The sequence below is a fragment of the Macrobrachium rosenbergii genome, chromosome 15 (genome assembly GCF_040412425.1).
Source record: "Macrobrachium rosenbergii isolate ZJJX-2024 chromosome 15, ASM4041242v1, whole genome shotgun sequence".
Classification (NCBI taxonomy): Eukaryota; Metazoa; Arthropoda; class Malacostraca; order Decapoda; family Palaemonidae; genus Macrobrachium; species Macrobrachium rosenbergii.
Genome location: NC_089755.1, coordinates 54,261,798 through 54,283,780, shown reverse-complemented (window position 1 = coordinate 54,283,780; position 21,983 = coordinate 54,261,798). Strand labels below are relative to the sequence as shown.

Sequence of the window (21,983 nt, the reverse complement as noted above, 5' to 3'; positions counted from 1 at the left end):
CGACGGTTTCCGCAAGAGATCGTGCACTTGAGGCTTCCTCATGTTGTTTTCCTCTTGCGTCCTCTTACCTCCTCTCGTTCCTCCCCCTTTGTAAACGCGCAAGTCAACACCCACTTAGACCCTCTTATCTGATTCGCAGCCACTTACCCGCCCCAGAATCCACTTATCTGATCCAGAGCAAACAAACGACCCCCACTAAGTAGCAGGTGCGGCGACATGGACAACATATGTTTTGAGAAGAGGTCGTATTGTCCCTCCGTTAATGCAAGTTGATGACTGGATGATGATGATGACGGCGAGGGACTCGAATGCATAATTAATACGGCCGTGGCGATTGCGTGGAAGCGTTCGCGTTTTGTGGGCCGAAGGGATTGTCCCTGGTGGGCAGATGACGGAAAAGAAATCCGAGCGCTGTTTCGTGTCCTGTTATTGAAATTGGCGACGATTAGTAATTTTGGAAAGAAGAAATAATTCGAACGCTATTTCGCGTCCTGTTATTGAAATTGGCGGCGATTAGTAGTTGTGGACAGCAAAAGAAGAAGAAGAAATCCGAGCTCTGTTTCGCGTCCTGTTATTGAAATCGGCGACGATTCGCAGTTGTGGACAAAAGAAGAAGAAGAAATTCGAACGCTATTTCGTGTCCTGTTATTGAAATTGGCGACGATTAGTAGTTGTGGTCAGAAGAAGAAGAAGAAGTATTGAAATTGGCGACGATTAGTAGTTGTGGACAAAAGAAGAAGAAATCCGAACGCTGTTTCGCGGCCTGTTATTGAATTGGCGACGATCAGCAGTTGTGGAAAGAAGAAGAAGAAATCCGAGGGCTATTTCGCGTCCTGTTATTGAAATCGGCGACGATTAGTGGTTGTGGGCAGAGGAAGAAAAAGAAACCGAACGCTATTCCGCGTCCTGTCATGGAAAAGCAGCAACGGGAAGATTGCAACGGACCGAAGTAAAATAGCAAGATTCGTTTTTAGACGTCGTCCACATCTGAAATTATAAATTTACTCGACGATATTGAAACTGGCGACGGAAAGATGGCAATGGATTGAAGCCAGATCATAAAGATGAGTCGTAGACTTCGTCAGCATCTGAAATACAAATCAACTTCGCGATATTTTGGAAATCGCGTTCCAGTAGATTTTGAATAACTCCCGAGCAAAAGCGGAGATCACTATGGGGAGCTATTTGCCAAAGTGGAGAGAGAGAGAGAGAGTGAGAGAGAGAGAGGGGTGAGTAGAGGGAGGAGGTAAATGGATGCTAGCCAATTGTCGGAGGAAGGAGCGAATGACAGAGGGAGAGAAGGGGAAGTAGGAAGCAGGGAAAGGACAAGGGAATGACAGAGAAGCGAGAGGAGGAGGAGGAGGAGGAGGGGTTGGATGGCAGGAGGGTATAGGACTCTCTCTCTCTCTCTCTCTCTCTCTCTCTCTCTCTCTCTCTCAAGACCATCCATTCCCTTTTCTCTCTCTCTCTCTCTTTCAAGACCATCCATTCCCTTCTCTCTCTCTCTCTCTCTTTCAAGACCATCCATTCCCTCTTTCTCTCTCTCTCTCTCTCTCTCTCTCTCTCTCTCTCTCTCTTTCAAGACCATCCATTCCCTTCCATCTCTCTCTCTCTCTCTCTCTTTCAAGACCACCATCCATTCTCTCTCTCTCTCTCTCTCTCTCTCTCTCAGGACCATCCATTCCCTTTTCTCTCTCTCTCTCTCTCTCTCTCTCTCTTTCAAGACCATCCATTCCCTTTCTCTCTCTCTCTCTCTCTCTCTCTCTCTCTCTCTCTCTCTCTCTCTCTCTCTCAAAACCATTCCCTTCTCTCTGAGGAGGAGTAGGATGGCGGGAGGGTCGAACTCTCTCTCTCTCTCTCTCTCTCGCCAGCGAACACCACCATCCTGATTGACACCATTCACGTCGAAGGTCGGATCCTGCCTCAAGTGTATAAATGTTATATGTATTCCTCTGATCTTTTCATCCGATGTTCGGAAACTCCTCCTCCTCCTCCTCCTCCTCCTCCCAGGAGGACCATCTTTCCTCAGTTGCTTCCTTCGCCTCAGATCATTCCCAGTCATTCATTAGTTCGATTATTCGTATCTTCATTCATTTTTATATTTCTTACAACTCGAGGAGAACGGCTCCTCAGCTGGGCTGGGCGCATCGTAAGCAACCCTTCTTGCTTCCATCGTCATTGGCATATGCATAATAATGTCGCTAATTTTCATTTGCTCTTAGAGCGAATTTATGGGGAGGGGAAAAAACGGCTCACAAAGACCAGTCGCGCAGCGATTCTTGTCGCCGACTGCGACAATACGTCATTACTGTTTCGCTCGAGTTTTACAGCCTCCCTCCAATCCGGCCATTTTTTCCCTTGACAGCGCTTGCGTTGGGTATTTTAACTTATTTATTTAATAATTATATGAATTCAAAGTCTGTAGGAACATCTTCATGCTTTATTTATTTAATAATTATATGAATTCAAAGTCTGTAGGAACATCTTCATGCTATTTGCTAAACGAAAAAGTCCAGGAAGTATATTAAAAACATCCCGAATATATATGAAAAAATCCCGAATTCGATAGCATATATTTAAAAAAAACTATTTTTTTAAGTCTTTCTTATTCATTCGGAAAACCAGGGTCCAGAAAATATAGTACTCTGAAAAATCTTGAATTCTATAGCACATATTTTTTATAGAAACAATTTTTTTTTAACTTTTCGTATGGGTGTTTGAACTTATTCATTTAATAATTTTTTTTTAAATCAAAGTCTTCATCTACTTCTTAATACTATTCGAAAAACGAGAGTTTAGAAAATATGTTACTCTGAGAAACATCCAAAATTCTATAGATTATATATATTTTTAAACAGTTTCATTAATTCTTAGTTATTTATTTAGTAATTATTTAAATTCAAAGTCTTCAACATCATAATGTTATTCGAAAAACGAAAGATTCCAAAAATAACCTATTTTAGAAAATATCCGGAATTCGATACAATATATATTTTAAACAATTTTATTATCTCTTCGAAAGTGTGTCTATACGTTCAGGAGACGCAGGAGGCTTCCAATGGCACACCCGAAGTACCGTGTATATTAGATAAGAGCGTCTCTGTCATATCTCCATAAGGGATCACGTGGCGTGTAATACCCCACGCCGTAAGTGTACTCAAGCTTCATTGAGAGACGGGGGTTGGGGGAGTGGGGTGGTGTTTGGTTAGCAAGGTTGGGGGTAGGGGAAGGCATACGTTTCCCAAATTCATTGTGATCGCAGCCATCCCGAAAATAAGTTCGGAACGATCTTCCATTTTTGCTTATATGAATCAATAGAAAAATCCAAATTCCTGTACAAATGAAATGACTTAAAATCTGTTTTCCTAGAAAAGATCTTTTAGATGAATTGATGGAAATCTAGAGGAGGGGGGTGCTCCTTCCCTCTATAAATTCCTCCCAGTGACTCACTGCGTGGCAGAATGCGTAGCTATTCGAAGAGAACTGGAAGTAATTCCGATTATTTTCATTTTCACTTGAAGCCAGAGAGGTATTATACAGTAGAGAGTGCGGTCGAAAATTTTCCCTTTTCTTTTGGTCTGTTCCCCCTCCCCCCCCCTTCCCCCTCCCTCCCTCCCTGTCGCCTTTTGAATACCCACCAGAAGGACCCAGCTGCCCCAGACCCATTCACCTCAGTGTTTGGAAATCCAGCGTCTCATTCCGTAGTGTTTCATCCGGGGGTATTTATTCACAGAGGTGACAATCGGCCCCGAATCCGAGCGGAAAATTCGCCGCGCAGGACGAAGAGCTCTGGGAGAGGGGTTCTGGGCGTTAGAATGCTCACTTTAACGTGTATTATCTGGGGCCGCCTTGTAATGCTCATATAAATGACTCAATACAATGCTCGATGGAGTCTGGTCGGAGCCGACAATGACGGATTTGAGATTGATACCCTGTTTATGGAGGAGGTCAGATCTCGGCCTTTGTGCCCCGGCGCTCATTATTTTTCTGTTACGTCGGAACCGCTGGGCCACGTGTCCTTCTCTCTCTCTCTCTCTCTCTCTCTCTGTCTCTCGCTCCTCTCTCTCTCTCTCTCTCTGTCTGTCTCTGTCACACTCTTTCTATTTCTCTCTCTCTCTCTCTCTCTCTGTAACTCTCTCTCTCTCTCTCTCTCTCTCTCTCTCTCTCTCTCTGTCACATTCTTTTTCTCTCTCTCTCTGTCACATACTCTTTCCCTCCCTGTGTCACTCTCTCTCTATATCTCTCTCTCTATATATATATATATATATATATATATATATATATATATATATATATATATATATATATATATATATATATATATATATATATATATATATATATATATATATATATATATGTATGTATATGTATATACATATATGTATGTGTGTGTATATATATGTGTGTGTGTGTACTATGTATGTATGCAAGTGTGTGTTTGTTTGTAAAATAAAAACACAACTATGCCAAGCTTACATGCATTATATTAATCACCTTCAATCACTACAAGTTGCTATAACAACTGAATTCAATACGAAAGAGTAATCTTGGAAATATCACGATTCACTTCCGTGAAACAGACAGACGGAGATAGTTGCTTAAAATATTAAAAGCCTTCTATTTCTCTATATTCATTTCTATTTACTGTTTACACTTCGTCTTTCTCCGCAATAACAACAAGAGCTCTCTGTTCGGGACTTGCTTATTAACCCATATTTAGCCATTAATGAAACAGAGGAAGTCATTAATTCCTGTCAAAAGCACTTTGCACTCCTCCGGATAATTCATCGGAATAATGTAAATGAATTCGTCACAAGGGAAATAAAGGTGTGTTTTGATGTTAATTCTACGACTTTTTTTTTTCATGTTTAATTGAATAACGGTGATGTTCGTGCACATATTTGTAGATGCGTCGGTCGATGTGGGTGCTTGAATGTCACTTGTGTTGTAAGTACACACACAAACACACACACACACACACACACACACACACACACATATATATATATATATATATATATATATATATATATATATATATATATATATATATATATATATATAAACTGTATTTTTCAAGATACAAAAAATACAAAAGAAAATACAGTTTATCAGTTATATTCTTGTGGCTTTTTACTCATTATTTTCGATCACAGTATAGTGATGCACCACAGATATATATATATATATATATATATATATATATATATATATATATATATATATATATATATATATATATATATATATATATATATATATGTGTGTGTGTGTGTGTGTGTTTGTGTGTGTGTTTGTGATATATATGTATGCATGTATGTGTGTGTGTGTGAATACCACATTCAGATTCCATACATCCTGAAAATATGATAATCGTCTTTTGGCTCATTGATAATCCTGAAAAAAATTATATGATTCTCTTTCTTTCGCTTAAGCATTTTCTTTTAATTAACAACCTAAAACCCTTCGTTAGTTATTGATATATCCTTAGTAACTACTTAAAAATCTGTATTTAACAAGCACGATGATTTGCAATCCTCAGAACATTATTGTTTTTTCAAAGAACCTATTATAGCATGCCGTAGCGTTCAGCTCAACGCTGACTGATACTCGCCAATTCTTCGTTGCTTCAGACTCTCTCACAATGACACCATCGGCTCATTGTAGTTGATCCAAAAGCCAGCAGTGGTTCATCGTAGTTCATCATAAATCATCTCCATTGTTGTCATTCGACCGGACAGGAGGCGACCATATATTCTGTTTACAGCTCATTTCATTCTCGCTCCAAATGTTGTCAGAGGAGACAGCTTAATTTTTGTGCTTAATATGTTTTCTCGTTGGATTCATTTTAAGGATGTCTGTGGTTCATATTATTCCTTTCTTACTTATGATATTTTATTCTTAATATTATATTTACTCGTTGAATTACTTTGAACAAAGTATAAGTCAATATTATTCCTTTCTTACTTATGATGTTTTGTTTTTAATATTATGTTTACTCAGTGAATTAATTTGAACAATGTATATAATTAATGTTATTCCCTTTCTTATAATACTTTGTTGTTAATATTGTTATGTTTACTCACTGAATTAATTTGAACAGTGTGTATAATTAATATTATTCCTTTCTTACTTAATCCGTATTGTTTTCATATAACTAATAATAATAATAATAATAATAATAATAATAATAATATTACAGCAATTTAAGTTTTCTTCCAATAATTACTCTTTGCTCCCAGTTACTAATTACATGAGAAAATAGGTGCTTTCATAATAATAATAATAATAATAATAATAATAATAATAATAATAATAATACGCATTTTAAGTTCTCTTCCAGTAATTAATCTTTGCATTAAATTCCGACCACTTAAACAGCTGTCAGTCACTTCCGTATGATAAATGATTCATACGCATCCCCTCCCCCCACCATCCCCCCCTCCCCCCTCCCCGCCCCAGGGAGACCATTTAAATCACCGGCATCCACTTCTTCGGCAGGTCATGGCGGAGTGAACCAGCTGGGCGGAGTGTTCGTGAACGGCCGCCCTTTGCCCGACATGGTCCGGCAGAGGATCGTCGAACTCGCCCACAACGGAGTCCGGCCGTGCGATATCTCCAGACAGCTTAGAGTGTCCCACGGATGCGTCTCCAAAATTCTGTCCAGGTAGGCAACAATGCTGCATTGAGAGGCCTTTTTTGGGTCGGTTGCTAACCTTTTTTTTTTTTCCTCTTCTTATTTTTTTTTTTTTTTTTACAAGTTTGGTGGCTAAGATTTTTTTTTTTGGGGGGACCCGTTGCTAATCATTTTTTTTTAATTTTTTTTTATTTTAGACAAGTTTGGTTGCTAAGGATTTTTTTTAGGGGGTAACCCGTTACTAACCATTTCTTATATTTTTTTAGACAAGCTTAGTTGCTAAGATTTTTGTTGTGGGGACCCGTTGCTAACCATTTCTTTTTATTTTTTTTTATATTAGACAAGTTTGGTTGCTAAGAATTTTTTTAAGGGCGGGGGAACCCGTTGCTAACCACTTCTTTTAATTTTTTGTTAATTTAGACAAGTTTAGTTGCTAAGAATTTTTTTGGGGGGACCCGTTGCTAACCATTTCTTTTTATTTTTTATATTTTAGACAAATTTGGTTGCCGAACATTGGTTTTTGGCCCCGTTGTGAACCATTTCTTTTTATTTTTTTATATTTTAGACAAGTTTAGTTGCTAATCATTGTTTTGGGACTCCTTGCTAACCACTTCCCTTTTTTTATTTTATTTTGGACAAGTTTAGTTGCTTAGAATTTCTTTTTTATTTTAGTTGTTTTTGGACCTGTTACTAACCATTTCTCTTTTTTTAATTTTGACAAATTTAGTTGCATAGAATTGTTTTTGGATCCGTTACTAACCATTTCTCTTTATTTAAATTGTTGTTGGAGCCTTTATTAACCATTTCTTTTTATTTTTTCCTTTTAGACAATTTTAGTTGCTAAGAACTTTTTTTGATGGGGACCCGTTGCTAACCATTTCTTTTTATTCTTTATATTTTAGACAAGTTTGGTTGCTAGAAATTGATTATTGGACCCGTTGCTAACCATTTCTTTTTATATTAATTCTTTTTTGGACCCATTGCTAACCATTACTTTTTTATTTTTCATTTTAGACAAGTTTAGTTACAGAGAATTGGTTTTTGGACCCTTTGCTAACCATTTCTTTTATTTTTCTGTTTTAGATACGTATGATTGCTAAGATGTGTTCTTTGGACCGTTACTAACCATTTCTTTTTATTTTTTTAGTTTTGACAAGTTTAGCTGCTAAAAATTGTTCTTGGGACCCGTTCCTAATCATTTTATATTAATTCTTTTTTGGACCAGTTGCTAACCATTTTTTTTTTTTCATTTTAGACAAGTTTAGTTGCTAAAATTTGTTATTTAGACTCGTTGCTAACCATTTCTTTTTAATTTTTTCATTTTAAACAAATTTAGTTGCTAAGATCTGTTTTGCTTTTACTATCTCAAATGTGGATATTCGTTTTTAGCTTCTCATGGAAAGTATATTAAGCAATTAGTATATTTAAGTCACATTCCAACATTATTCAGGTGTTTTGAATTTATCATTCGAGTGTTTTCGAGTTCTGTTTTGGAAATTCACATGTCTACATCTAGTGAAAAACATGAAGATCAATTGCTTTAAAAACGTCTGCTTGAACTGTTTATGTAATTCACACATGGCATGGATGAATTTGTAGATAAATATTTAAGGTTTCGTTCTGTGTACAAGTGAATGGGCGTCGAGTTTTTTATTTGTTTTGTAGGTATGTCACAGACTGTCCTTTTTTTTTAGAAAGTGGCAATGCATTTCAGTAAGGTGAGAGCTGTAGTTTTATATCTCACTCCTGCGTCTCTTCGTAGAGTTCTTGTGGTACCGAGTTTTGAAGTAATATAATAACATAGGACTTAATCTATGGATGCTGTAAATTCTTCTTTTTTTCTTTCTTTCTTTTTTTTCAATGGCAGTGCATTTCAGTAAGGTGAGAGCTGCAGTTTTACCTCACTCCTCCGTCTTTCTGTAGAGTTTTTGCTCACGGTACCCCGTCTTGGAGAAATATAATGACAAGGGTGTGTATTCAGTTAAAAAAAATTCGCGTAGTTGTTCCCATTCGCTTTTGCAGAGTTCGTGTTTTTTTTTTTTTTAATAAAGAAATACTTTGCATATTTACAAGATTTCTCATCAGTGCTCTTTGACAGCCTATGTGTACATGGCATTGTATTAGTTTCGTGCAGCACATCTTATACAATAAATTTTGTTGACTCAATTCCAGCGTATCAAAAATGCGACCATAGATCAACCCTGTCATATTTTCTACATCGTTATTGCATCTGGAAAGTAAAATGCCTTTTAATCCCGACCAGTTCTCAAAAGGAAGGGAATGGATAAAGAAAAGAAGAAGAAGAAGAAGAAGAAGAAGGCGACTCCGTATTATCCCCACAATAGTCGGTGTCATCGTGGCAAGTTTAAGCCTTCAGCTTTTTCAGCGCGGAGGAAGTGTTCCATGGACGAATTCCTCCTTTTAGAGCCATTGAAATATGCGAACATCTGGATAAATGATGCTTTCCGCAGCCGCTGGACGGGGGTGGGAGGGAGGGAGGGAGGAGGAAGAGGAGGAGGGGGAAGGGAGATAGTAGGTACAACACAAAGACAGCGGTGAAAATCCGACGGACGGAGTTTACAAATTCTGGGGCGGCTGTGTGAGATGACAAGTTGACGTCGGGTAGGAAGCCATGTCTCGCCCCTGACCACCCTTCAAGTCTGAGTGTATCCGCGGGCGAAAGTAGTGCGCGCCTTTTTAAGCCGTAACCCGCAGGAGAGAGAGAGAGAGAGAGAGAGAGAGAGAGAGCCTCCGACGGGAAGACGACATTATGGGCTGTATTCTGGAAGGCGATAGATGCCATTCTTCTCTCGCGCTCTCGCCCTCCGCCGGGCGGTAAATTGAGCCTTGCTCCTTGGATGAATTGGGAGGAAATTCCTTTTTTCCAGGGGCTTTGACGAGTGAGGAGGAGGGCAGGGGGGAGGAAGTGAAACAAGTCGATAATTCGTCGGCGCTGGTGGTGGGTAAATTCATGAAATCGACCATCTATGGATAATCTGATGACGAGTGATCTTGTTTTTCTATCATTTCCGGCCTGATTGTCAGCCGCTGTTTTGTAATTGCGGGACGGGATTTAAAGTTGTGAATTTGAGCGGGGTGTGTGCATCCCACCGCTACCACCACCGTCTAAACAACTAACCAAAAAGGGCTACCACCAGCCACCAACCACCACCAACCACCACCAGCACTGAAAAGTAAAGCCCAGCCAAAAAAAAATAAATAAATAAAAAAATAACCAAAAAAAAAAAAAAACTGCAGCCCTTCGATATTTTTGTGTCAGATTTTTGCTTTTTAGGGTGAAAAACACTACTCCGAATCTCCCCGGTTAAAAAAAAAAAAAAAAAGAGAGAATAAAATATTTCATACCGTACGCAATATTTTTATTTACAATGCATATTGCTCTCGCGGAATGAACTTTTAAAAACCGATGTTTTTGAAGCCTTTGTTATTTTTTATTGGTTCCATCATTCTCACATATCAACTAATTCGCCACAGCGAAAAAGTCATCCAGTCGTCACGCGGGCTGCACCAGACCCTCGCCCCCTGTATTAGCTTAATCGAAAACACTCCATCAAAATATACCCCCGAATACCGGATTCCACCTCGCTCTCTCTCTCTCTCTCTCTCTCTCTCTCTCTCTCTCTCTCTCTCTCTCTCTCTCTCTCTCTCTCTCGCTTGTATTCTATCTTGCGTCATATATGAAGAGTTTCAGCTGATTTCTGTTTTATATTTTTATGTGTATTTTTTATTTATCTCTCTCTCTCTCTCTCTCTCTCTCTCTCTCTCTCTCTCTCTCTCTCTCTCTCTTGTATTCTGTCTTGCGTCATATATGAAGAGTTTCAGCTGATTTCTGTTTTATATTTTTATATGGATTTTTTCTCTCTCTCTCTCTCTCTCTCTCTCTCTCTCTCTCTCTCTCTCTCTCTCTCTCTCTCTCTCTCTCTTGTATTCTATCTTGCGTCGTATATGAAGAGTTTCAGCTGATTTCTGTTTTATATTTTTATGTGTATTCTCTCTCTCTCTCTCTCGCTTGCATTCTATCTTGCGTCATAAATGCAGGGTTTCAGCTGATTTCTGTTTTATATTTTTATGTGTATTCTCTCTCTCTCTCTCTCTCTCTCTCTCTCTCTCTCTCTCTCTCTCTCTCTCTCTCTCTCTCTCGTATTCTTGTATTCTATCTTGCATCATAAATGCAGAGTTTAAGCTGATTTCTGTTTTACATTTTTTATTTGTTTTTCTCTCTCTCTCTCTCTTCATTCTATCTTCGTCATAAATCAGCTGATTTCTGTTTTATCTCTATTCTCTCTCTCTCTCTCTCTCTCTCTCTCTCTCTCTCTCTCTCTCTCTCTCTCTTACTTGTATTCATGTAGATTTAGAGAGATTTTTCTTGCATTGATAAATACAGAATTTAAGCTGATTACTATTTCTGTTTATTAAGATAATAATGCCTGATAATGCTTCGTTCGGTTTTTTTTCATTTTTTATACATTTTTGCGTTATGTTTTATGTATAATAATTATTCATTTACTGTGTGAAGACTTAGCCAGTGTTTGCTAAATCATTTATTTATGTCCATTTTTGCATCCTAACTCGAAAACGCAAACTCTTTTTCATTTTTCCGAAAGCATCTCTTTTTCATTTTTCCGAAAGCATCTCTTTTTCATTTTTACAAAATATCACTTTTTCATTTTTCATGAAGCATCTTTTTCATTTTTCCCAGATCATCTCATTTATTTTTTGTTTTCAGAAATCATCTCTCTTTCATTTTTCCGAAATAATTTTTTTTTTATTTTACCGAATCATTTTTTTTTCATTTTTCCGAAATCATCTCTTTTTCCATCTTACCGAATCATCTCTCTTTCGTTTTTCCGAATCATCTCTCTTTCATCTTCCCGAAATCATTTTTTAATTTTTCCAAAATCATCTCTCTTTCATTTTCCCGAAATCATTTTTTCATTTTTCCAAAATCATCTCTTTAATTTTCCCGAAATCTTTTTTTTTTTTTTTTTTTTTCCAAAATTTTTATTTTTTTTTTTCCGAAATCATCACATTTTCATTTTTCCAAAATCATTCTTTTATATATCTCTATCTCTCTTCCACACACTTCTGTCCTTGTCTGTCTGTTCCATTCCCTCTTTTATCCTGTTAAATTCTTCCCAGCAGACCGACTGGTCCTCCTCTCACCAATGCCTCCCTCGGCCTACGCAGGTGACTTAATGAAAAAGAAAAAAAAAGAGAAAAAGGGGAAAGAAAAAAGAAGGAAAAAGGAAAATGGAAGCCATGACAAAATAAAGGAAAATAGAAGGAAAAAAGGAAAAATGGAAAACAGAAGAAAGAGGGGAAAAAAGAAGAAGGGGAAAAAAAAAAGAAGGAAAAGGGGAAAAAAGAAAATGAAAATAGAAAAAGGAAGCCATAACAAAATAAGGGAAAATAAAAAGGAAAAAAAATGGAGAGGGGGGAAAAAGAAGCCATAACAAAAGAATGGTAGAAAAGAAAAAGGAAGGATCAAGGGAAAGAAGAAGAAAAGAAAAGAAGAAGAAGAAGAAGAAGGAAAAAAAAAAGCCATAACAAACCGAATCTTTCGGCTGGGGATCGGCACATGACAACGTAATGGCATTCTAATGGAAAACAGAGCCAAGTATAACCATAACAAAACTGGCCAATCTCATAACAACAAACCTCTCCCCTCTCTCCCTTCTCTCTCTCCCCCCCTCTCTCTCTCTCCTTCTCCCTCTCTCTCTCTCCCTCTCTCTCTCTCTCTTCCCCTCGATCGGGCTCTGCGGTGATGCTCACTTGTTTCCCCTCGGGTATGCGATTGATTCGAGGTTTGAATCCTCTGACTTAGGATTGATGATCTGTTACCGGGGATGATTGTCAGCGATATGGGATTCAGTGTTCTTTTCTCTCTCTCTCTCTCTCTCTCTCTCTCTCTCTCTCTCTCTCTCTCATCTTTGGAAATGCTTCCTTGATGATTATTTTGTCTCTGAGAACATAACCTCAGCAGTATGGGATTCAGTGTTCTTCTCTCTCTCTCTCTCTCTCTCTCTCTCTCTCTCTCTCTCTCTCTCATCTTTGCAAATGCTTCCTTGATGATTATTTTGTCCCTGAGAATATAACCTCAGCAATATGGGATTCAGCGTTCTTCTCTCTCTCTCTCTCTCTCTCTCTCTCTCTCTCTCTCTCTCTCTCTCTCTCTCATCTTTGCAAATGCTTCCTTTGATTATTTTTTGAATGTCTCTGGGAACATAAAGTCAGCTTGATTATTTTTTGTGTCTCTGGGAACATTCAGCGATTGGGATTCAGTGTTCTTTTCTCTCTCTCTCTCTCTCTCTCTCTCTCTCTCTCTCTCTCTCTCAAATGCTTCCCTGATGATGTCTCTCACTGAGAACATAAATTCTTTGACGGATTTTTGACAGAAATCGAAATCTCAGAGACATATGCGTGTCTTACATACGTCAAGGCTGACATGACGCATACGTACATGTAAATGTATATGTATTTATATTATATATACATATAAACACACATATATATATCACCTTCATTTGCAATACATTTCAAATCGACGTTCCACTCCATTCAAAAAGCAAAGCGTCCCCATTGATTTTCTTTTGCGGTTTATAACTAAGACCTTAATTCAGTATCTATGGCTCCCCTGATGGAAGGACTGGCATTTTAAAATGAATATTTACGCCCCTCAATTATGACAGGAATGAAACCCCAACAGATCAGGCCTCTTTATGAACCTTAACAAGATTACATTGAAAGCTGCTGTAGAGTTGGCGTGAGTAGCCAAATTTATAAAGAGACCAGGGGGACCAACTGGAATTAAGAGTCTGTTGGCCCGTTTTTTGGTAGAAGACGAGAAAATCTGAATATGTGAGGTTACGCCATTCATGAGAGAATCATTAGAATCAATTCTAACTGGTGTCAAAGGTTAGCCAAATTTATAAAGAGAGATTCTTAAACATCTGAGATTACGGCATTCGTAGGGGAAACATGAGAATCGTTTTTATGAAGCGTAATGATCTAATTACACTGAAAGCTAGAATTGGGGTGAGTAGATAATTTATAAAGAGACCAGGGGGGGTAAATTAAGAGTTTGTTGGCCCACTCTGTGGAAGGCGAAATTATGGACCTTGATAATAAGATTATATTGATAGCCAGAATTGGCGTAAGTAGCCAAATTTACAAAGGGACCAGGGGCGGGTCACTGAATGAAATATTCCAGTTGGCTCCCCTCTGTAGCAGAAGACGAAACTTTCAAATAGATGAGTTAATATCATTCATGGGAGGATCATCAGACTCATTTCCAACTGCTGTCAGAGTTATACCATTCATGGGAAAATCAGACTCATTTTCAACTGTTGTCAGAGTTATGCCATTCACGGGAGGATCATTAGACTTATTTCCAACTGCTGTCAGAGTCATGCCATTCATGGGAAAATCATTAGACTCATTTCCAACTGCTGTCAGAGTCATACCATTCACGAGAGGATCATTAGACTCATTTTCAACTGTTGTCAGAGTTATGCCATTCATGGGAAAATCATTGACAACTGTTGTCATAGTAATTTTCGGGAGGATCATTGACTCATTTCCAACTGCTGTCAGAGTTATGCCATTCATGGGAGAACCATTAGACTCATTTTCAACTGTTGTCAGAGAAATGCCATTCACGGGAGGATCATTAGATTCATTTCCAACTGCTGTCAGAGTCATGCCATTCATGGGAGAATCATTAGACTCATTTCCAACTGGTGTCAGAGTTATGCCATTCATGGGAGAATCATCATTAGACTCATTTCCAACTGTTGCCATTCATGGAAGAATCAGACTCATTTCCAACTGCTGTCAAAGTTATGCCATTCATGAGGATCATTAGACTCATTTCAACTGGTCAAAGTAACCATTTGGGAGAACCATTAGACTCATTTCCAACTCAGAGTCATGCCATTCATGGGAGAACCATTAGACTCATTTCCAACTGGTGTCAAAGGGTGGTGTTTGGATCCATCCCCAGTGGCTCTTCGGGGGCGTCGCCTGTGGCACCGAGAGGAGTAATCCCCACAAATTAAAGTGTCTCCCTTTATTCTCTTCCCACCGTGTGACCTCATCGGGGATGTCAGCTCTGGACGTCAGTGATGGCTTATTTAGCGAAGTATAAGGATATTATTAGAGTTTTGAGTGGTTTGAGAGAGAGGAGGAGAGAGAGAGAGAGAGAGAGAGAGAGAGAGAGAGAGAGAGAGAGAGAGAGAGAGAGAGAGAGAGAGAGAGAGAGAAAGTCGTTTGGAATAACGAAAGGATAATCTGAAATCTTTAGCATTCTGTCATACCAAGGTTTCATACTTTTGATTTACTTATTATTATTATTATTATTATTATTATTATTATTATTATTATTATTATTATTATTATTATAATTATTATATATATATATACTGTATATATATACATATGTATTATGTATATGCATATGTGTATATATATATATATATGTGTGTGTGTGTGTGTGTGTGTGTAAAAGTACAAGTAACTCTTTGCCCCTATTTACTAAGTATACCAGTATTGAAGTCATTTTCCCTGTTATATGTTCGTCACCTTACTTAACTTCCTATGAAACTAAGAAATTACATTGAATTAGAAAGCTTGATAAAGAAAAGTGGGACTCTAGTATTTTAAATACATTATTTTTACCTTGAAAAAAACAACAAGGACTTTAAACTAAGACAAGGACTTTAAACAAAGACAAGGACTTTCATACCGCGTTACGTACCATTATGGGAAAAAACGGTTTAAATCGGAAATATTATTATTATTTTTTTTTCCTTTATGGAGCAATTAAACAACTGTTTTGTCGCCGGTTAGTGACCGTAGAGGAATTTTTTATTTTATTTTTTAATCTTTTTTTTTATTTTACTTTTTTGTTTTTGTTTTAGTGGAATGTAAATGAGCGGCCATAACAGCATATGTGCAGATCGGACACCATATCAGAATTGGGTAGTCAGCCCTAACATTTTGTTATTATATTGCGATTTGCATTGAGATTGGGTTCCACCAAAACACCATCTGGTGACGCGTAATTCTCTCTCTCTCTCTCTCTCTCTCTCTCTCTCTCTCTCTCTCTCTCATCACACATATATACACACAAGGTACTCTCTCTCTCTCTCTCTCTCTCTCACACACACACACACACACACACACACACACACATACACAGTGGTGGTCAGTTTTGACTCTCTCTCTCTCTCTCTCTCTCTCTCTCTCTCTCTCTCTCTCTCATAAACACGCACACACATATATATACATATATACTAGTCAATTTCCTCTCTCGCTCTCTCTCTCTCTCTCTTTCTCTCTCTCTCCCTCTCTTTCTCTCTCCCTCTCTCATACACACACACATATATACATAGACTAGTCAGTTTCGACTCTCTCTCTCTCTCTCTCTCTCTCTCTCTCTCTCTCTCTCTCTCTCTCTCTCTCTCTCACCCACCGACTAGCCAATCTGGACTCGTTGATGTCTTCTTTTCCAATGGATTCCCACGCGGCTAATCTTGTCATTTGTTGAAGCAAATTGATGGGGATTAATGACGTTGCCGTCATATGTGGGGTTAGTCAGAGTCATGGAGAGGGGTCTATGAGGATTGGTGGGGGGAGGGTTGTGGGTGGAGTGGCGGTTCCGAAGGAAATTTGGATTCATTCGGTGCTGGGTCTCTCTCATTTTCGTCTTTGATGATGATGTATTTTAAAAAGAAAAAACACATTTTACATAATATGTTTTAGAAAAAAATCTATTTTTATATGGTATATTTTAGAAAAATCTATTTTCATACATGATATCTTTTAGGAAGAAAAACATATTTTCATCTGATATATTTTAGAAAAACACATTTTTATACGATATATTTTAGAAAAAATCTATTTTCAGATGATATATTTTATAAAAATTATTTTTATAATACATTTAAAAAAACAATTTTCATATGATATATTTTAGATATAAAAACATTTTCAACGTCTTTAGATTTAGGTATTTTTATTCCGTTCCATTTATTTAATATTTTGGGGGCAATTTTGAGGCATTTTATGTATTTTTCAATTTTTATATATCAAAAGTTGGAACAGATGCTGTATTACTCCAAATATTGATTGATAGCCCAATTTCATCCCTGCGTCATTTTCTCCCCTAAGTTATTTTGGATTTAATCAAGTTTTATGATCTATAACCAAAATGTGCATTCAACTCGGCCCCCAAAGATCCCTCATAAGACCTTGACTCTCCAGTCACTTCGGAAAGTACACTGCTCTTCTCCTCCTGAGACATCCCTCATCAATTTGACATCCCTTGTCATTTTGACATCCATCATTATTTTGACATCCTTCATCATATTGACATCCCTTGTCATTTTGACATCCATCATTATTTTGACATCATTCGCCATTTTGACATCCCTCATCATCTTGACATCCCTCGTCATTTCAGCATTTTCACATCCACATCATTTTGACATCCCTCATCATTTTGACATCAATCATCATTTTGACATCCCTCGTCGTTTTGACATCAATCATCATTTTGACATCCCTCGTCATTTTGACATCACTCATCATTTTGACATCCCTCATCATTTTGGTACATCAATCATCATTTTGACATCCCTCGTCGTTTTGACATCCCTCATTATTTTGACATCCCTCATCATATTGACATCCCTCGTCATTTTGACATCCCTCATCATATTGACATCCTCATCATTTTGACATCCCTCATCATATTGACATCCCTCGTCAGTTTGACATTCCTCATCATATTGACATCCCTCATCATATTGACATCCCTCGTCACCCCTCATCATATTTGATCCTCATCCCATCGTCTCATATTGACATCCCTTCTCATATTGACATCCCTCATCATATTGACATCCCTCATCATTTTGACATCCCTCGCCTTTTCATCACTTTGACATCCTTCATCATCCTGTCCATTAAACAAATCGCGAAGAGATCCCTCATGGCTCCGTCACCCAATTGTCTGATTGTGGCCCTCCATATGCAAATCATTCCCCCTCTGAGTGATCTTCTAGCGGGAGACGGCGGTGGGAGGCTGGTAGTCAATATCACGGAACGTAATGTAATGTAATTATTCGGCGTCTTTTTTTCATGAGAGAGAGAGAGAGAGAGAGATAAAAAACCACGGAACGTAATGTAATTATTCGACGTCTTTTTTTTTTCATCATCATCAACATAATCGAGAGAGAGAGAGAGAGAGAGAGAGAGAGAGAGAGAGAGAGAGAGAGAGAGAGAGAAAGAATTATCCGGCGTCTTTTTTCATCGTCATTGAGAGAGAGAGAGAGAGAGAGAGAGAGAGAGAGAGAGATAAAAACCACGGAACGTAATGTAATTATTCGACGTATTTTATTTTAATCATCATCATCATCATCATCGAGAGAGAGAGAAAGAGAGAGAGAGAATAGACTTGGAAAAGTAATAATTATTTTGCTCTGCTTGTTAAAACAAAACAATCAAAAACTAACAAACCGGAAGTTACCATTAACTCACTGCCGAAAGAAGAATTGATTCAATATCTGAAATATCTCGTACAACAAATAGCACGGGAAAAATTACGCTATTTTTCCTATGGCTTATTCAGGGGCCTTCGTCTGTTACCCCTTTCATTACTTTTACTGTACCTCCTTCCACATTCTCTTTCTCCTATCTTACTTTCCTCAACCCTTTCCTAACAACTGATTCATAGTGCAGCTGCGAGGCCTTCCTCCTGTTACACCTTTCAAACCTTCTTACTGCCAATTTCCGTTTCAGCGCTGAATGACCTCGTAGGCCCCAGTGCTTGGGCTGTGGCTTAAAATTTATATTCAATTTAATTCAGTTCGATAAGGAAAGAGAAGCCTTTGTACATCACCCAGGTTGAATTTGCCGTCTTGAAACGTCCGCTCTGTGCCTAGGGCCCACACAGTGACTTCAGAAGTCATGAATCAAGGTAGTGTCGTCGTAGATAAATGAGCTGCTTTGATTGAGTGGTTTCGTTCTCCAAAACCTCTTCCTTCTCCCTTTATTTTCTTGTTTTTTTCATTTATTTTCCTATTTTTTCTTCTTTTTATTTTCATCCTTTTTTCGTCTTATTTTCTTCTTTTTTCTGCGATTAATTTTCTACTTTTTCTTCTCTTTGTTTTTATATTTTTTTTTCTTATTTTCTTCTTGTATATTCTCTCTTTATTTTCTTATTTTTCTTCTCTTAATTTTCTGATTTTTTCCATCTCTTTATTTTCTTCTTATTTCTTCTCTATTTTCTTCTTATTTCTTCTCCATTTTCTTTTTCTTTATTTTATTTTTTTCATCTCTTTGTCTTCTTTTTCTCTCCGTCTGTCCTTCTATTGGTTCAACTCGCGTAATCATTTTCTTCTCTTCATATTCTCTTCATATTCTTCTTTTTTCTTCTCCTCTCTCTCTCTCTCTATCTTCTTTATTTCTGTCTTCTCTCTCTTTATTTTCTACTTTTTTCTCCTCTCTCTCTCTTCTCTCTCTCTCTCTCTCTCTCTCTCTCTCTCTCTCTCTCTCTCTCTCTCTCTTCTTTATTTCTGTCTTCTCTTTCCTCTCCGTCTCTCTTTTTTCCGTCGGCACAAAAGGCAGAATCAGTCGACTATTATTACTTTGCATTCATCTCCAGTGTTCCCTTCTCCCAAAGAGTTATTTAATACTCTTGCATTGGCGCTGTTGTCGCCTCTTCAGGTGTTTTGAAAAAGAAAGTCTGCTTAATTTATGTACAGGCGTTTTGGGTGGTCGCATGTTTGCCTACGGCTGATACTCTTTATGATTTTTTGATAAGTAAACATCTGTAATTGAATAATGCAAGTGGTGTCTAATGACGGTGCAGTTATATCTAAAATACGTAGTATTATATATATATTTATATATATATATATATATATATATATATATATATATATATATATATATATATATATATATATATATATATATATATATATATATATATATATATATATATATATATATATATATGAAATATATTTATATATGTATAGTATATATAAATATATATATGATATATATATAATTTTATATATCTTATATATATATACATATATATATATATATATATATATATATATACATATATATATATATAATGTATGTTTGTATGTGTCCTCATATATACTGAGAAAGCGTGACAGATAATCATTCATAAACCAAAACATATTATCCACCAGTCGATTAGCATACCACACACATCAATAGCACGTTCCCACAATTGCCCCCTACCTACCATTAAACAGTAAAAAAAAAAAAAAAAGCAAATATCACCCGAAATTCAAAAAAGAAGCCGAGATGAATATTCAGAGATATTATTCGACTTCCTTCTCCTCCCCCTCCTCCTCCTCCTCCTCCCCCTCCTCCTCCACAGGTTAAGTTGACGTTCTCCTCCTGAGAGAAATGATGTCGCCTTTCTGTATAATTCCTGAGGACATAAACCTCGTTACGTGAGGTTAGAACGACAGCGGGAGTGCCATTAGCGATAAACGAAGTGGGTGTTAAAATGACAATGTTTTGGGAGGGGGAACTGATTTATGGCTGGGAGCGATGCGATCTTCTTAGTGCAAGAAGTATTCGCCGGCGTTGGCCGCTAGTCCTTGCTGCAGTGACGGCTGCATCTTTCTGCATGTAAAGATTATTATTATTATTATTATATTATTGCTCTCTCTCTCTCTCTCTCTCTCTCTCTCTCTCTCTCTCTCTCTCTCTCTCTCTCTCTCTCTCTTCCCTTGTGTGCATGGGCTTTGGGGTATGAATATTTGCATGCGTTTGAAAACGCTTTGGAAATGACTGTACTCGAATGAGAAACGTATGAATTTTTTACATGTTATTATTTCTCTCTTCTCTCTCTCTCTCTCTCTCTCTCTCTCTCTCTCTCTCTCTCTCTCTCTCTCTTCCATTGTGTGTATGGGCTTTGGCGTATGAATATATGCATGCGTTTGAAAACGCTTTGGAAATGACTGTATGAATTTTTTATATATTGTTATTCTCTCTCTCTCTCTCTCTCTCTCTCTCTCTCTCTCTCTCTCTCTCTCTCTCTCTCTTCCCTTGTGTGTATGGGCTTTGGTGTATGAATCTATGCATGCAGTTGAAAACACTTCGCAAAAGACTTCATGTGACTGAGAAAAACTCGAACCTGTCTCCATCCCATAAGGCAAAACAATTAACTCTTATAAACACGAAGTAGGACTTTCAAAAACTGCAAGTGAAAAGGTTACGGGCGAACGCGAGGAGGAGAATTATTATTTTGTCATTTCTTATCTCTCCAAGAGAACAGCAAAAAAAAAAAAAAAAGATAATTCTCTTGAATTCTGTGGCAGTATTTCAAGAGAAGTCATGTGATTAGACGTTGGAATTCGGACGTCGAAGGCGACATATGTTTGTTGTCAACAGCAGTTCTGTCACGGGTATGAAAGAATTATTATGAGTCGTAGAAAAAGACAGACAGATAGACACGCAGAATGAGAGGGCTGGTGGAGGGGCCTTTGGGGTGGGGGGGTTGGCGGGGTGCTGCGTGAATAGTGAAATGTTAAAATGTTAAAGGAAACATTTTAGCATTTAAGTTTTCAACCTTAACCCGTCTCCAGATATTAAGTTAAAGTTCGACACCTTGACTGGACACACACTCTCTCTCTCTCTCTCTCTCTCTCTCTCTCTCTCTCTCTCTCTCTCAGAACCGACTAGCTGCTATATAATCATCCGGACACTTAACTGACTTCAACGAGAAAAAATTATCCTTGACTTGGTTTTCTGTAAAAAACAAACAAAACAAAACAAACTAGACTACTTAGCATATGAGCAATCACAGACCTTTCAAAATCACGTTGCCGTTTGAGATCAAACATCTTGATGATCATCAACGCCTGAGTTACTCAAGATGGCGGCGATGTTCGTAAAGAATGTCGACGAAAACAAACAAAAAAAATATAAAATAAAATAAAAAAAAGGGAATTTTTAAGAAACATTCAACTTGCTCCTTGTCTTACAGGGGCAGGACACCGTCAGGTCTCTTGTGAGTAAGAGAACGTTTCTCTGGCATGATATTATTATTATTATTATTATTATTATTATTATTATTATTATTATTATTACTTAATTTAACTAACGTTCCTCGTAGTTAATGTTTTTTATTGCTTCTTCGTGTGATTGGCATAGTTGAGAGACACATATACTTAAAAAAAATTTTTTTGTTTAATTAAAAACTCACAAACATTCAGATGCTTACCCAACATACCAAACTCTCCACCCATACTTTCTTCTCTCTCTC

The 21,983-nt window shown here is 37.5% G+C and overlaps 1 protein-coding gene across 7 annotated transcripts in view; it reads left to right on the top strand.

Annotated features, from left to right (window-relative positions):
* The window catches only part of LOC136846756 (paired box protein Pax-5-like), a 249,488-nt gene that overhangs the window by 155,193 nt on the left and 72,312 nt on the right, over window positions 1–21,983 (top strand). For all 7 annotated transcript variants that reach the window (XM_067117960.1, XM_067117962.1, XM_067117956.1 and 4 more), the window contains one exon: window positions 6,505–6,670. In XM_067117960.1, the coding sequence (XP_066974061.1) occupies window positions 6,505–6,670 (166 nt within the window). The remainder of the gene's footprint in view (window positions 1–6,504; window positions 6,671–21,983) is intronic.